This window comes from Astyanax mexicanus, chromosome 2, assembly GCF_023375975.1.
Source record: "Astyanax mexicanus isolate ESR-SI-001 chromosome 2, AstMex3_surface, whole genome shotgun sequence".
Classification (NCBI taxonomy): domain Eukaryota; kingdom Metazoa; phylum Chordata; class Actinopteri; order Characiformes; family Acestrorhamphidae; genus Astyanax; species Astyanax mexicanus.
Genome location: NC_064409.1, coordinates 3,668,979 through 3,686,002, shown reverse-complemented (window position 1 = coordinate 3,686,002; position 17,024 = coordinate 3,668,979). Strand labels below are relative to the sequence as shown.

The window sequence follows — 17,024 nt, the reverse complement described above, 5'->3', positions numbered from 1 at the left end:
AGAGGCGGCTAGTCCAGGTCCAGAAAGTAACAATCCATTTTTACTTTTAACTAGTGTAAACAGAACTGTTTTAAACATACACACCTACCTCTTTTAATTGCTTTAACTTCACTGCTGGTGTTTTTCCATAGACTAATTCTAACCATTTGTTCCTTAGCTCTGAATTACTGGGTAAAGCATATAAATAAACATTTATGTGTTATTCTCACAAATAACACAGGAATGAACTGCCATGCTGTTTCTAGGGCTGTTATTTAGCTCATATCTGATGATGTTTTCGCTGCCTGGCTGCAGCTCTGTTTGTGGGCGGTCCCAAGCTGAGGTGGGCGGAGCCATGAGTACTAATAACTAATTCACGGGTTGATGTAGACACGGGGCTTTTCCTGATCGACTTGTTTTTCGGAATATTTTCTTTTTGTACTACCTACTGCAGACAATTGAGTTTAAGGAAGAGTTTCATGTGCAGCATCATAAACAACTCAGAGAGACATACTGTATTTCACAAACAACAAGAAAAAGTGGATTTTAGCAAAAAGAGACCTTTAAAACCTCGCTAAAACTAATGCCTTGGTGAGATTTGCAGTTGCAAAGTTTTCAGTTGTCACTATGGTGATCACGTCCTGAGTGACCCGTGCTTTATTTGCGAGGAAAACAACAAGAAAGAGGAGGAAAGTTTGTTTATGAAAGAGTATATATATATATATATATATATATATATATATATATATATATATATATATATATATATATATATATGCCATTACAGAGTTTCTTCCTGAACTGATGCATTTAATCTGCAGCTGAATCGCTTGTGTCCTGCTCATCCGTCCTGCTTTTTTCACACTCCTTCCCTCTTGATGAGGGTCTCCTTCCAACAGATGGCACCAAACAGACGCTTTGGCAAAGAAAGGGTTTAAAAATAATTGGATAAGCTCACCACACACACACACACATACCCATACACACTCCTTTAAAAGAACTATAAAAGCCTTTAACTTGGAGGAGGGGGGGTGGAGGAATGGAGGAAGGGTGTGGGGGGGGGTGGGGGGGTTTGTGAGATGCGAGAATGCAGTCTGGAGAGATGCGGTGAGCTCGCTGCTGTAAATTGGCCGCCCCATGCAGCGCAGGCTTGATCGCGCCATCAAAGTGGGACAGACTTTGAGGCAATGGGGCAGGGGAAAATGAATAGCAGGTTCCCCTGCTCCCTGATCTCTCAGCGGGGGGGGCGCTGGCACACAGCGACTTTTAACAGAGCCGCCGCGGTCCCTCCACCCCTCGCTGCAGAGCGTACATTCACAGATCATTAAATGAGGTGAATGCAGTGTACACGTGCTTATGTTAACAAACACATGACTGTACTGTATATTTCTTTGTATTGGCTCATACTTATTTATTTCTTTTTTTATACCTACTTATAGGTTTATGTTTGAGTAAAATGAACATTGTTGTTTTATTCTATAAACTACAGACAACATTTCTCCCAAATTCCACATAAAAAAGATTGTCATTCCGAGCATTTATTTGCAGAAAATGAGAAATGGCTGAAATAACAAAACCAAAACTTTATGCTGCTTTACTCCTGGTGCAAAAAATCAAGCAGTTCAGTTTGGTTTGATGGCTTGTGATCATCCATCTTCCTCTTGAAACCTTTTGTTTCATTTGTCTAGTTTTTATGTATGTATTTTAAACATGCAGAATTTAGGGTTGATTCCTGCTGTTACTAATCTGAAATTATTAAGTGAAGTATAGGGTGAACAGGTAGCTTCTCCAAGTGTCCTGTAGGCTGTGAGAGGTTTCATGGCTAAATTGGAGCAGCCTGGTGTTCAATCTTCATTAATTGCACATTGCACCAGTAAGAGCAGAGTGTAAAGGTTCAATTAGCAGGGTAAGAGCACAGTTCTGCTCTAAATATTACAATGCACACAACATTATGGGAGACATACCAGAGTTCAAAAGAGGACAAATTGTTGGTGCACGTCTTGCTGGAGCATCTGTGACCAAGACAGCAAGTCTTTGTGATACATCAAGAGCCACGGTATCCAGGGTAATGTCAGCATACCACCAAGAGGAACCAACCACATCCAACAGGATTAACTGTGGACGCTGTAAGAGGAAGCTGTCTGAAAGGGATGTTCGGGTGCTAACCCGGATTGTATCCACAAAACATAAAACCACGGCTGATCAAATCACGCAGAATTCAATGTGCACCTCAAACATTCCTGTTTCTACCAGAACTGTCCGTCACCACAATACATTATTGTGCTCGAAAACCAGGTGTTTCAGTTTCATTGTCCAACCCCTGTAACTTGTACCATATACACTTGTTGCCTGCCAAGACCTGTTAAGAGCTCATTTGTGCTCAACCAATAGAGCCTTTTTTTTTTTGTGTAATTTTATTTTATTTTTTGTGCCAAAATCCTTTTTCAAAGCCAAAAATTAACACACACACAAACACACACACACACACACACACACACACACAGTCTCTGCAACAGCCTAATGCCCATATTTGCACTTCCACACTCAATCTATCTGACCTGTATTTCAGGGTTAATTGGCAATCATTTTTGTTTCCAATTAATTCTGCTTGTGCATATGTGGCTGCAGTCCAGCACAGATGAAAGGTTACCATTAATACATTTGTGCAAGGAAACTACTTACTTTATTTATCTAAATCTTTATCTTTTTCTTATTTTCTTTCTTTACCAAAATAAGTAGAGTAATATATAAATGTAAAAAAATGGTAAATTAAGGGATCAGAGTCTGGAGGAAGAGTGGAGAGACACACAGTCCAAACTGCTTGAGGTCTAGTGTGAAGTTTCCACCAATCAGTGATGGTTTGTTTGGAGAGACATGTCATCTGCTGGTGTTGATCCACTGTCTTTTATTACCAGTCTAAAGGAGTTTTGTTTTCCCACAACATCTTACAGCACTTTACGCTTCCCTCTGCTTGCTGACAACAACAGATTTCATTTTCCAGCAGGACTTGGCACACTGCACTTCCAAAAGCACCAATTGAGCTTATTATATAATAATCTAATTTTCTGAGACACTGATTTTTGGGGTTTTATTGTCTGTAAGCCATAATAATCAACAATATATAAGAAATAAACACTTATAATAGATACACACGCTGTGTTTAATACATACATATAATAAATGAGTTTTACATTTTGATATGAATTACAGAAATAAAGTAACTTTTCAATTATTTTCTTTTTTTTTCTTTTTTTTTATATATATATATATATGACCTTGGCCTTGAAGGAATATGGAGAAATGTGCATGCATGGTTAAAATAGGAGCAATGAATATCACATGAATGTAATTCACAGTCAGTCAACAAATGTTATAATGGCCTTTTTAAGAGCTTAACTTAATAACTCTCTCTAAACGAGCAAGGGGTTATAGACATACAGCATTGCAGTGTTCATCTTTACATACATTTCTAATCTAGCCCTGTTAAACACAGCCTTATCTGTAGCTTGACCCTGTCTATTGAATTTGATTATAAAGGAACCTTCAGCCAGTTCTAACAGATATTAATGTTAACATGTTAATATTAACATTTCATTATATCTCATTGTATCTCATGTCTTTCTGAGAGACCTACAGTGATAACAGTAGTATTATGTATTAAGCGTCAGTTGGCCTTGATGTAAATGTACTGTGGCAAATGTGTGTGTGTGCGTGTGTGTGAGTGTGAGTGTGTGTGAGTGAGAAAGGGAGAGACCTTCAGAAGGTCAGGAAGAGGCTGCAGAGTTTCAGGTAGTCAATGCCCATCACCACCATCCCTTCTGTCTCATTGATTTACCGTTACACACACACACACACACACACACACACACACTCATATCTGTTAGTAGTCACTCTGCACCCGTACGTGTCCCTGTGTCTCATTGACTAAAAGGGCTCTTATATGAGAACTGGTGCCAGAGTCTCTCCACTTTTGCTTTGCTGTAGTGTAATTTATGGGCATTGATTCACACACACACCATAGTCAGAGTGGGATCATGGTGCAGAGTGCAGAGACAGGTTCACAGCCCATCCACTCATTTCAGTTTAAGGCCACATCGCCTTTAAGACAAAGAAAAATAAGACACCACTTAAAAATGATGAGTTTCTTTGATTTTACCAAATTGAAAACCTCTGGAATATAATCAAGAGGAAGATGGATGATCACAAACCATCAAACCACCAAACTGAACTGCTTGGATTTTTGCACCAGGAGTAAAGCAGCATAAAGTTATCCAAAAGCAGTGTGTAAGACTGGTGGAGGAGAACATGATGCCAAGATGCGTAAAAAACTGTGATTAAAAACCACCAGGCTTATTCTACCAAATATTGTTTTTTTGAATAGGAACTTGTTGTTATATTTGCATTATTTGAGGTTTCTTTGCATATATAATTTTTGTTATTTAAGCAATTTCTCATTTTCTGCAAGTAAATGCTCTAAATGACGATATTTTATTTGGAATTTGGGAAAAATGTTGTCTGTAGTTTATAGAATAAAACAACAATGTTCATTTTACTCAAACATAAACCTATAAATAGCACAATCAGAGAAACTGATTCAGAAACTGAAGTGGTCTCCTTTTTTTTCCAGAGCTGTATATACATGTGTATACACCTGTATACAAGAGTTATTTACAGGACTAATAATAACTAATACATGTTTGGCTCTAGTTCCGACTGTAAAGATTAGCCTATAAAATCCTGGTGCTCTGTAATGCTGTATAATGTTCGTATGGTTCACATGGTGTCGGGTGCACACATGTTAAGAAAAGAAATCAGATCAAATCAAATGTATTTATACATCACTTTTTTACAGCTGATGTTGTAGTACAACATCTTTATTACAGAATTACTTCAATCTCAGACTGTTAGTAAATCTGTTACTACTGAATAAAGTAAAATATTATTGTCAGTAAGTGTTGTCAGTTTGGGACAAACTGTTTGGGTTGTATATCTGCCCAGACATGTCTATATCAGTGTATCTCTTCCTAATCTTTTAATAAAATAAAAAGCATTGGTTGCAGCCGTTCACCACTGTTCTTTGTTTGTGTGCACACAGGTGCGTCTCCAGGCTCAGACAGCCAGGTGAGCAGTGAGAGCGTACGCAGCCGAGAACACATCCTCCAGACTCTCTCTGACCTGTCCAGATCCTTCCAGGACATTGCTGACCGCTGCCTGCTCGTGCTACACCTGGAGGTCAGGTACGTCCATCCAGTGCTTCTCTTCTGGACAAAAAAAACACCAAAGCCCAAAAGCTCTACCAAAGAAAATCTGTAAAAAACATTTTTATTTCAAGTCAGTCTTGGCCAAAATGTATCATTTTTACATTTTCAAATAAAATATATATACAGTAAGGGTTTAAAAGTTTGGAATAATCTTAAAATCACTGTTTTCTTTCATTATTTTAAAATATTCTGCATTGTAGATTAATACTAAAGTCATCTAAGCTATGAAAAAAAAAACACTAATTATTTACTAAACAAAAAATGAATTAAACAAGCCAGAGTATGTTCTATATTCTTCTAAATATAGTCAGTTTTATGTCTCCAGGCACAATTCAGCCTTTCAGTTAACAGCTGTGCTGAACTCGTCAAGAGTTAATTACTGGAATTTCTTGTCTCTTAATAAAGTGTTTGAGAGCATCAGTTAAAGTAAAGTAGTGAAGAGGTAGAGTTACAGGTATACAGTGAATAGTGAATATTTGAGTGATGTTCGAATCCAGGTTATGAGACGCAAGAACTACTCAACTAAGTAAAGAAAAATGAAAGCCAGTCATCTGAAAGTCAATTTAAAGACCTTTTAAAGTATTCTCAAGTACAGTCTCAAAAAAGACCATTAAAAGGGTTATGATGATGAAACTGGCACTCATCTGGGCAGCCTGAGGAAAGGAAAATCAAGAGTTTCCTCTGTTGTACAGGATAAGTTCATCAGAGTTACCAGCACTCCAGATAAAAGCACCTAAATGCTTCTTTACAGAGTATTTTGGTTGGTTTAACACTTTTTTAAGTTACTACTACGTATATTCCTTATGTGTTCCTTCATAGTCTGTATGACTTATATATTATATATATATATTATATATATTACATCGACCATCACCATTAAAAACATGAAGACCATTTTAACACTATTTTAGAATCTACTGATTTAGTTTTTACCTTAATCAGTAGGAACAGTTTATTAGAGAGGGTTTTTTAACTTTTTAAAACTCTTGATTTTGGAAGAAGCTCTAGATGAGCAGGTGTCCGCAGTCCTTTGGCCATATAGCCTAAATGAATTTGGCTCTAGTCTGGGCGTCTCTTGGAAAACACAGAGACTATAGTCAGGCCAAGCATCTGGAGCAGTCAGTCTGCATAACCCTGTGGGTATCTGAGGTCTGGCCAGTGCTCTTTTCTTTTAAGGATGTTGTAGGTCCATTAACTGCTCATATTACATAAAGTATCCGGTCTGTGAACTCATATACAGCTCCATTACATCTCATTTCTGGCAGAGAAGCTATGTGTAAGAACCCTTAAAGGGTCCCCATCATTTCCTATGACTTTTTAAATAAAGGAAGAGTGATTTAAATGATGTTGCAAACACAGCTCAAACATCTTATCTTAAAATTACTGGTTTTCTAATGTCGCATCTAATAGAAAGTAGTGCTTACGTATCGTATATCCGTTTTAGAAACAGAAGCATCTTTTTTAATTATAAGGGATAAAGAGTTTTTGAAAAAGAGGAAATATATGGTGTCAAAATTAGTAGTGATCATTTTTAGAACATAAAGCTCACAAACACAAGTACTGTAGATCTCAAGGAAACACTTAATTACCAAAAAAATGTAGCATCAAGCCATTAAACTCCAGTGTCTTAGCCCTCGAGACCTGACAGTCTTGCTTTTAAGAGCATTGATATGCATCGTGGATCATCCACTCATAAGTGGTCAGCACTAAGTATGAATATTAATGAAGCACAGAGCATCTGAAAGACATGTTACAGTATGATTTCAACCTCCCTGATAGGTGGTCAAGGTAGGGCTGGGTGATATTGTCAAAAAATAACAAACAAATCTCAATATTCTTCAAATATTTAAGAGATTCTCGGTTAAAATATAGATTTTTAGTTTTACATAAACATAACAAGACATATGAAGTAAGCAGCCCCCTATAAGTAAGTTGATGTCTATATAATAAGATTCTCTCTGCAGCTTTTGTATGTAAAGATGTACACTTTCCATTATCCCATTTTAAAAATCGCATTAAAACATTAATTTGATGAATCAAATTATTTCAGTTAACTTTCCAGCCCTAGGTCAGGGTCATCTATGATCATGTATTCCAACCATATCAACTGCGTCGTTACTCCAGCTGGAAAAAATGAGAAAAGAAAAATGGCAAGATTATATAGATAGGATCAGTAAAACAATGTCCCTTATCTATGTTTGAGCTAAGAACATATTTGCATGACCAGGTTACGTCCAACCATGTTCTTAGGTCTTAAAATAGTGACCATACCACACTTTTGCAGTAGTTGCATGATCATTTTAACAGTGGACAAAGAAGTCCAAACCTGCTCACTTGTTTTTTATCAAAGCACATACACAATAGAGATGAAAAAAATCACAGTAATCTTCAGTTCCAAATTCATGCATTTATAGAATGTGTAAGACAAACATGTCTCATGGAGGATGTAAAGTAAAGGCTGTTAGCACCACAAACTGGATACCCCTTATCAGAGTACACCAGTCAGTCTAGTACAGTAAATACTACAACAGAGCAAGATTTGTTTTATGTTTAGACATTAGACATTAGACATGTGCTATCAGAGCACATGCACAATATAGGTGGTAAAACTCAAACGCATGCATGTGTAGAATGTGTAAGACAATCATGTCTCATGGAGGAAGCAGAGTAAAGGCTGTTAGCACCACTAACTGGATACCCCTTATCAGAGTACACCCCTCAGTCTAGTACAGTAAATACTACAACAGAGCAGGATTTTTTTTTATGTTTAGATATTAGACATTAGACATATGCTATCAGAGCACATGCACAATATAGGTGGTAAAACTCAAACGCATGCATGTGTAGAATGTGTAAGACAAACATGTCTCAAGGAGGAAGCAGAGTAAAGGTTACGAGTGGTCACTGCAGACACTTTCAGAGTGTCAGGTGTAAACGGTAATGCATTTGGCAGTTCCTTGTAAATGGAATAACCCAAGATGCATGAAGGCCAGGTGTGAACAGAGTCTCAGTTCTTCCGAGAAGCTTCACCCAGAAATGATAATGTTGTTAGGCGTGGAAGAATGGAGTGTGGGAGCCAGTAAGCTGGCACTTTTTCACATAAGACTAATGGCCACTGCCAGCGTCCATTTGATATTAGCAGTGTTATCATTTTGGGGGTGAAGCATTGCTTTCAGCAGACCCTAACGGCCACTCCTCCTCCTCTCCTGATTGCTCACAGATATTGTTTAGCTTATGCTCTATTTTATGATTTGGAAACAGTAACTCCCTGCTCTCGTGCCACGCATTATTGACTTTTCCCATCAAGCAAATTTCCCCTGACAGTGCTTGTGAGTAAATTAAGTCAGGGGAGGAGAGGATGGAGCTTTATGGTTTGGTGGCGGCACTCATAGGTTTTTAATGGTAGTGGAGGCTCTGGCTATTTTATGGGAAACTGATGAACATGTAACTGGAGGCAACTATTATAGAGAGCTCTCTCTCTCTCTCTCATTCGTATTGTCTCTCTCGCTTAGGCTGTCTCCTCTCCCTCTTTGTTGTTCTTCATCTTGCTCTTTCTCACTTCTGTCTTCTTTTTTATTTGGTGTTTCTCTTCTTTTTGCTTCTGTCTCCATCTATCACTCTCTCTCTCTCTCTCTATCTCTCTCTCTCTCTGGCTTAGGCTCTCTCTCTCTCTGTCCATCTCCTCTCTCTCTATCTCTCTCTCTATCTCTATCTCTCTCATTTATCTCTTCATCTCTCTCTGTCTCACTTCTGTCTCGTTTTATTTTATTTGATGTCTTTCTAATTCTCTTCTCTCTTCTTTTGTTACTTTTTCATCCATCTTTCTCTCTTGCTTAGGCTCTCAATCCCTCTGTCTATCTTTTCACTCTCTCACTCTCTCCATCTCTCATTCACTTTCTCTCTTTCTCTCTTTTTTCACTTTCTCACCTCTCTCGCTCTTTCTTGTTATTTATCTCTCTCTCTGTTTCACTTCTGATTCCTTTTTATCTGGTCTCTTTTTTCCATTTTACTGTTTCCATCTCTCTCAATTTCATTGTCCCTCTCTCTCTCTCTCTCTCTCTCTCTCTCTCTCTCTCTCTCTCTCTCTCTCTCTCACACACACACACTTTCTCTCTCTCTTTTTCACTCTGTCTCCTCTTCCTGTTTCTTGTTCTTCATCTCTCTCTGTCTCACTTCAGTCTCCTTTTTTATTTGGTGTTTCTCTTCTTTTTTCTGCTGTCTCCATCTTTCGCTCTCTCTCTCGCTTAGGCTCTCACTCTCTCTGTCCATCTCCTGTCTCTCTGTATGTCTCTCACTTCCACCATCTATCTCTTCATTTATCTCTTCATCTCTTTGTCTTACTTCTGTTTTTTTATTTGATGTCTTTCTACTTCTCTTTTCTCTTCTTGCTACTTTTTCATATCTCTCTCTCTCTCTCTCTCTCTCTCTCTCTCTCGCTTAGGCTCTCAATCCCTCTGTCTATCTCTCTTTCTCTTTTTTTCACTTTCTCACCTCTCTCTCATTCTTTCTTGTTATTTATCTCTCTCTGTTTCACTTCTGTTTCCTTTTTATCTGGTCTCTTTTTTCCATCTCTCTCAATTTCATTGTCCCTCTCTCTCTCTCTCTCTCTCTCTCTCTCTCTCTCTCTCTCTCTCTCTCTCTCGCTTAGGCTCTCAATCCCTCTGTCTATCTCTCTTTCTCTTTTTTTCACTTTCTCACCTCTCTCTCATTCTTTCTTGTTATTTATCTCTCTCTGTTTCACTTCTGTTTCCTTTTATCTGGTCTCTTTTTCCATCTCTCTCAATTTCATTGTCCCTCTCTCTCTCTCTCTCTCTTTCAAATTCAAATTCAAAGTTGCTTTATTAGCATGACAAATTTTCTCATTTGTATTGCCAAAGCTGTGATTAACAAATATATATATATTCCTGACAAAATTTAACATAAGATAACTGTACAGGTAAATTTGAACACAAGTTTAAGTAAACAATTAAATTAATTATTATAAGAAAAAAAAAAAAAAAAAAAAAACATATGATTTATAATAAAGAGTAATAGAGCTTGTAGTTCTTTCTCTCTTTCTCGCTCTCTCTGTCTTTTTCACTCTGTCTCCTCTCCCTCTTTCTTGTTCTTCATCTCTCTCTGTCTCACTTCTGTCTCCTTTTTTATTTGGTGTTTCTCTTTTTTTTCTGCTGTCTCCATCTGTCGCTCTGTCTCTCTTTCTCTGGCTTAGGCTCTCACTCTTTAGATCCATCTCCTCTTTCTCTCTCACACTCTCACTCACTTCCACCATCTATCTCTTCATTTCTCTTTGTCTAACTTCTGTCTCGTTTTTTATTTTTTATTTTATGTTTCTACTTCTCTTCTCTCTTCTTTTGCAGATTTATCATCTATCTCTCTCTCTTGCTTAGGCTCTCTCTCTTACTGTTTCCATCTGTCTCTTGATCACTTTTCCTTTTCTTTCTCTCTCTCTGTTTACTCTCTTTCCTCTCTTCTCTCTTTTTTGTTTTTCGTCTCTCTGTGTCTCACTTCTGTCTCCTTTTCTTTTTTCTTCTGTCTCTGCTTTCTCGTTTTATTTCTCTTAAATATTCTCTTTTAATTTCTCTTTCTTCTCTCTATTTGTTCTCTCTCCTGTTTTTTTTCAGTTTCTCGGCTTTCTCAATCTTTCTCTTACATTTCTCTCTTTCCTTTAGATTTTTCTCTCATCCTATTCTCATTCTCTCTTTTCTCTTGCTCTCTATAGCTTTTTTCTTTTTTCCTCTCTCTTTCTGTTTCAGTCTTTTTAACTGCTCTTTTCATCTATCTCATTTCATCTATTTCAAACATCATTTTGCTTGTCTCTCTTTTCATCGTCTCTCTCCTTCCACTTTCTCCATCCTTCTTTCTCTTCCCTTCTCTCTTTCTCTCTCTCTCTCCTCCATGTTCTCTGTAGTGAAATTCTGCAGGTCGCTCTTCAGTTACGAGCACGTACACTTCATATTTCATGGTTGTTTTATAAAGTTCTGAAGGAAATAAAAGCGTACAGAGTCTTAAAACTTTCTGGAACGTTGGTGTCTCGCAGGATTCTGCAGTTTTGAGTGTCGAGTCATTATGTTTTTCTTTTTCTCTGCATTCTTTTTGTTTTTAGAGTTCACTGCTTCCACCATCTCATACCCCTGGCCAAACAGGGCAACTACGCCATCGTGGCCAACGCTGCCAGCATGGACTATGATCCTCTGGTGGTCAAACTCAATAAGGACATCAGTGCCATCGAGGAGGTGATGGGAGCTGCGCTGCAGCAGCACAAGTTCCAGTACATATTTGAGGGTGAGTGTGAGGATGGCTGTGTGGGGGGGAAGAAGCAAATGATGCAAAAAAAAAAAAAAATTCATATTCATAAAGTTTTAAGAGTTCAGAAATCAATATTTGGTGGAATAACCCTGGTGATTTTTAATCACAGTTTTTTTCATGCATCTTGGCATCATGTTCTCCTCCACCAGTCTTACACACTGCTTTTGGATAACTTTATGCCGCTTTACTCCTGGTGCAAAAATTCAAGCAGTTCAAATTAAGTTTGATGGCTTGTGATCATCCATCTTCCTCTTGATTATATTCCAGAGGTTTTCAATTTGGTAAAATCAAAGACTCAAAAACTCATCATTTTAAAGTGGTCTCTTATATTTTCCAGATCTGTATATATGGTATATATTTAGTATTTTATTGTGATAAAAGCAGTAATGATGCAAATACTACAAAAGCACTACATCAACTCTACAGTATACACCTTTCATAATTCATAACCGTTAATTACCACTATTATATACTCTACTCTTTGATTTTACCTCTGGAATATAATCAAGAGGAAGATGGATGATCACAAACCATCAAACCACCAAACGGAACTGCTTGAATTTTTGCACCAGGAGTAAAGCAGCATAAAGTTATCCAAAAGCAGTGTGTAAGACTGAAGGAGGAGAACATGATGCCAAGATGCATGAAAACTGTTATCAAATACCAACCAGGGTTATTCCACCAAATATTGATTTCTGAACTATTAAAACTTTATGAAAGCTCTGCATCTTTTTTGTTATTTCAGCCATTTCTCATTTTCTGTAAATAAATGCTCTAAATGACAATATTTTTACTTAGAATTTGGGAGAAATGTTGTCTGTAGTTTATAGAATAAAACAACAATGTTCATTTTACTCAAACATAAACCTATAAATAGTGAAATCAAAGAAACTGATTTAGAAACTGGAGTGGTCTTATTTATTCCCAGAGCTGTATATTGTAAAATAAATTAAATAAAATGAAACTGAGCTGCAGCATGGTGACTGAGACCAGAACAGGCCTCTCCATAGGAATAGATGTATGAGTGCAGTATTGCTGCAGAGGTTGAAGAGGTGGAGGGTTAGCCTTTTAGTTATAAGAACATATGCTGTAAACACTGTATTAAATCCGTCTGCATGGCTGTTGTCTCAGAAGTAAGCCTTTTAGTATTGTCCCATGTGAGGGTTTTATTCAATTTTGTGAGATACTGTATATGATGTATATATTTTTCATGTTCTGCCTCTTTAAAATCTTAGTTTTGAGATCTTATCCTGAGATAAGCTTACCCTAGTGGGTCTGCTAAGCTTGCTGTCCACATCTGATGGATTTGTCTGTACAAAATAACAACAGCATGTTCCCACTGAGCACTTCAGCCAAACAAGTGCTCAGTGCAAATGCCTCCAACAAAGCGTGAAAGCTAGTTCTGCCATTAGCATCACGCCGCGTCTCTTTCTGCATGCCCTGCAGGTTTGGGTCACCTGATCTCCTGCATTCTGATCAACGGGGCTCAGTACTTTAAGCGCATCAGCGAGTCTGGCATCAAGAAGATGTGCAGGAACATCTTTGTGCTCCAGCAGAACCTCACCAACATCACCATGTCACGAGAGGCAGACCTGGACTTTGCCAGGTAACAAATAAGCAAACACACCTTTTTTATCTTGAGATGTGAACAGGTTACAGAGAGCACTTCTGATAAGGCGCATTCAAGCTTTTAGTGGGTTTTTAATGCAGCTCACAGTAAATAAACAGCGACACAGACATAAATACTAGGGGTGCAGGAAAAAATCGATTCGATTTCTAACTTTAAATGGTTCAGAATCGATTCTTGACCTTTTTAACTGTCACACGGCGCTTTTTAACTGTACCGCAGAGCTCATCTACTGTCACGCAGAGCTTTTTAACTGTCTCGCAGAACTCACCTACTGTCGCGCGGAGCTTTTTAACTGTACCGTGGAGCTTTTTAACTGTACCGCGGAGCTTTTTAACTGTCTCGCAGAACTCAGCTACTGTCGCGCGGAGCTTTTTGAACTGTCGCACGGAGCTTTTTGAACTGTCGCACGGAGCTTTTTGAACTGTCGCGCGGAGTTTTTTGAACTGTCGTGCAGAACTCAGCTACTGTCGCGCGGAGCTTTTTGAACTGTCGCGCGCGGAGCTTTTTGAACTGTCGCGCGCGGAGCTTTTTGAACTGTCGCGCGCGGAGCTTTTTGAACTGTCGCGCGCGGAGCTTTTTGAACTGTCGCGCGCGGAGCTCAGCTACTGTCGCGCGCGGAGCTCAGCTACTGTCGCGCGCGGAGCTCAGCTACTGTCGCGCGCGGAGCTCAGCTACTGTCGCGCGAGGAGCTCAGCTACTGTCGCGCGAGGAGCTCAGCTACTGTCGCGCGAGGAGCTCAGCTACTGTCGCGCGAGGAGCTCAGCTACTGTCGCGCGAGGAGCTCAGCTACTGTCGCGCGAGGAGCTCAGCTACTGTCGCGCGAGGAGCTCAGCTACTGTCGCGCGAGGAGCTCAGCTACTGTCGCGCGAGGAGCTCAGCTACTGTCGCGCGAGGAGCTCAGCTACTGTCGCGCGAGGAGCTCAGCTACTGTCGCGCGAGGAGCTCAGCTACTGTCGCGTTAAAGAGCTCCGCGCGACAGTAGCTGAGCTCCGCGCGACAGTAGCTGAGCTCCGCGCGACAGTAGCTGAGCTCCGCGCGACAGTAGCTGAGCTCCGCGCGACAGTAGCTGAGCTCCGCGCGACAGTAGCTGAGCTCCGCGCGACAGTAGCTTACAGTGTTATGGTGTTTGTTGTAAAGTATGGAGGATGAAGAAAAAGAAATCCATCCGATTTAAAAGAATCAGAAAAAAATCAAATTGTGACCCCGAGAATCGATTCTGAATTGAATTGTGGGATTCCAAAAGATTCACAGCCCTAATAAATACAGTAGTTTAAATTCTGTCTGATGGAATTTTAAATGATAAACAGACAGATAAACTAAAGTTTGATTGTTTATAAAGTTTTATATCTGTTTATAGTTGCTTTTTAAGGGTCGTACTGTATCAGAAACAGTTGAGCTGCAGTGATTATTTACTTTTTAGAACTTGTTAGAATTTGTTTACTGCAAGTCATGCTGATGGGCATGCTGTGCATGAGTCTCCCACTCTCTTTCTCTTAGTGTGTAAATGTGTGTGTTTGTGTGTGTGTGTGTGTGTGTGTGTGTGTGTCCTTGAGTTACTGTGTGGGAGGTGCAGGTGTTGATATGAATTACAGTGCATTGTTTACTCACACCTGACATCTGTGGTTGTGATTTTACCACACGCTCCCTCCCACTTTTCCACACATTAATTAGGTCCATGCATTTATTTAAACAGGCGTTTCTGAAAGCTAAATGTTAGCGCTTTAAGCTCACTGACGCACAGAAATCTTGGGGCGATTAGAAGATCCATGTGGGAGGAGGGAAAGCAAAGAGTACACTGTTTATTTTCATGACTCATCATCATCATCATCATCATCATCATCCTCCAGTGTATGTTGAGATCAGGGGCATCGCCGCGATTAAATCTGATTTTAGATTTAACATGAAATAATAAAGTTTTAGAATAAATTAGAAAAAAGTTCAAATTCACTGATTTCTCATAAGATAAATGTGTTTAATTGGTGCAAGGTGATTGGTTCAGTTGCCTGTCAGTTAAAAGCCTAAGTAGTGGGTGGAGCTTGGAGCTGAACTGGGAGCAGAGAGAATGAGAGAGAACAATAGATAGAGTAAGATATGGAGAAAGAGGGAGGACGAGATAAAGAGAGAGAGAGAACGAGACAGAGAAACAACAAGAGAAAGAGATAGAGAGAACAAGATAAAGAGGGAGAGAGAAAATTAGATAAAGAGAAAGAGAGAGGAAAAAACGAAATAAAAAAGAGAGAACAAGATAAAGAGAGAATTAAATAAAAAGAGAGAGAATGAGATAAAGAGAGAGAGAGAGAATGAGATAAGGCAAGAGAGATAAATAGAGAAAATGAAGTAAAAAGAGAGAGAACAAGATAAAGAGAGAAAGAGAATGAGATAAAGAGAGAGAGATTGAGATAAAGAGAGAAAATTAGATAAAGGGAGAGAATTAAATAAAAAGAGAGAGAGAACGAGATGAGAGAGGTAATGCGATAAAGAGATAGAATGAGATAAAGAGAGAGAGACAATTAAATAAAGGGAGAATTAAATAAAAAGAGAGAGAAAATGAGATGAGAGAGAGAGAATGAGATAAGGAAAGAGAGATTGAGATAAAGAGAGAAAATTAAGTTAAAAGAGAGAGAACAAGATAAAGAGAGAGAGAATGAGATAAAGAGAGAAAACGAGATAAAGGAAGAGGGAAAATTGGATAAAGGGAGAGAATTAGATAAAAAGAGAGAGAATTAAATAAAAAGAGAGAATGAGATAAAGAGAGAGAGAGAGAGAAAGAATGAGATAAAAAGAGTGAGAATTAGATAAAGAGAGAAAGAATGCGATGGAGAGAGAGAATAAGTTTTAACCATGCTGTGCTGCGTGGATCAGTAAGTTTATGTGTATATATACATATATATATATATTATACTTTATATTATTATATATTATATATTATAAATTATATATTAAAATTTTTATTTAATGCCTTTTTACTTGTTGCTAAGAGAACTTTAAATAAATATTATTTTAAAGCACCCTGTGTTTCTATTGAGGTTTTTCCCAAGTATAAAACACTATTTTTGTTTTTTGTATGTATGTTGGAATGAAAGAATAAATAAATGAATAAAAGAATATGGGAGAGCAGGAGGTAAGTCAGTGTTTAGCGGCTGTTTGGCAGTGTTTGTGCAGTGGGCTGCTGGTGAGGAGCAGAGCGGCTCATTGAGAGAGACAGAAGGATATATGGATGGAAGGAGGCAGAGAGAAACAGAGAGATGCCCACAAGGAAGCAGGGGAATCGCTGGCCGGGCTCCCGTCTGACTGCTTGCTCTGGGCAACCGGGCCAAGGACACAATAATAACCATCGATTGGAGTTCAGGCCGAGGAGAGCTGGAGCTGTTGATGCCCAGCAGCTCTCAGAATGACCGAAGGCTTTGGAAACAGTGGCATCTAGTGGTGGAGAGCGCCTGAGTTACGCCATCGGGGACTGCGGAGTGATGCAGTTAGAGAGTCAAAAGGTGTAGTAAGCAGATACGGCCCTTTAATTGTGTGCAAACAGTGCAGTGTGTGCTGAGATGATTGTGAGAAGGGCTGAAGTCTTGGCCGCACTGTAATCAATCTGGCATTAAGGTGGTTTGTCTTCAAACGACCTTGGACCTGGTGTTGGTCCCCAAGCTCTGGAGAGAGAGAGAGAGAGAGAGAGAGAGAGAGAGAGAGAGAGAGAGCATAGAGGCAACAGAGAAACCTTTTGCAGCTAAACACACACACACACACACACACACACACACACACACACACACATATATACTGCCACCATCTGCTCAGAGCCTGACAGTCCCAGAGTCCTGAAGGTATCTCTGTAATGTCTAATCAACATC

At 39.0% G+C, this 17,024-nt stretch overlaps 1 protein-coding gene across 2 annotated transcripts in view; it reads left to right on the top strand.

Annotated features, from left to right (window-relative positions):
- The window catches only part of exoc4 (exocyst complex component 4), a 236,622-nt gene that overhangs the window by 204,823 nt on the left and 14,775 nt on the right, over positions 1-17,024 (top strand). For both annotated transcript variants that reach the window (XM_049474996.1, XM_049474995.1), the window contains exons 15-17: positions 5,075-5,216; positions 11,344-11,522; positions 12,993-13,152. In XM_049474996.1, the coding sequence (XP_049330953.1) occupies positions 5,075-5,216; positions 11,344-11,522; positions 12,993-13,152 (481 nt within the window). The remainder of the gene's footprint in view (positions 1-5,074; positions 5,217-11,343; positions 11,523-12,992; positions 13,153-17,024) is intronic.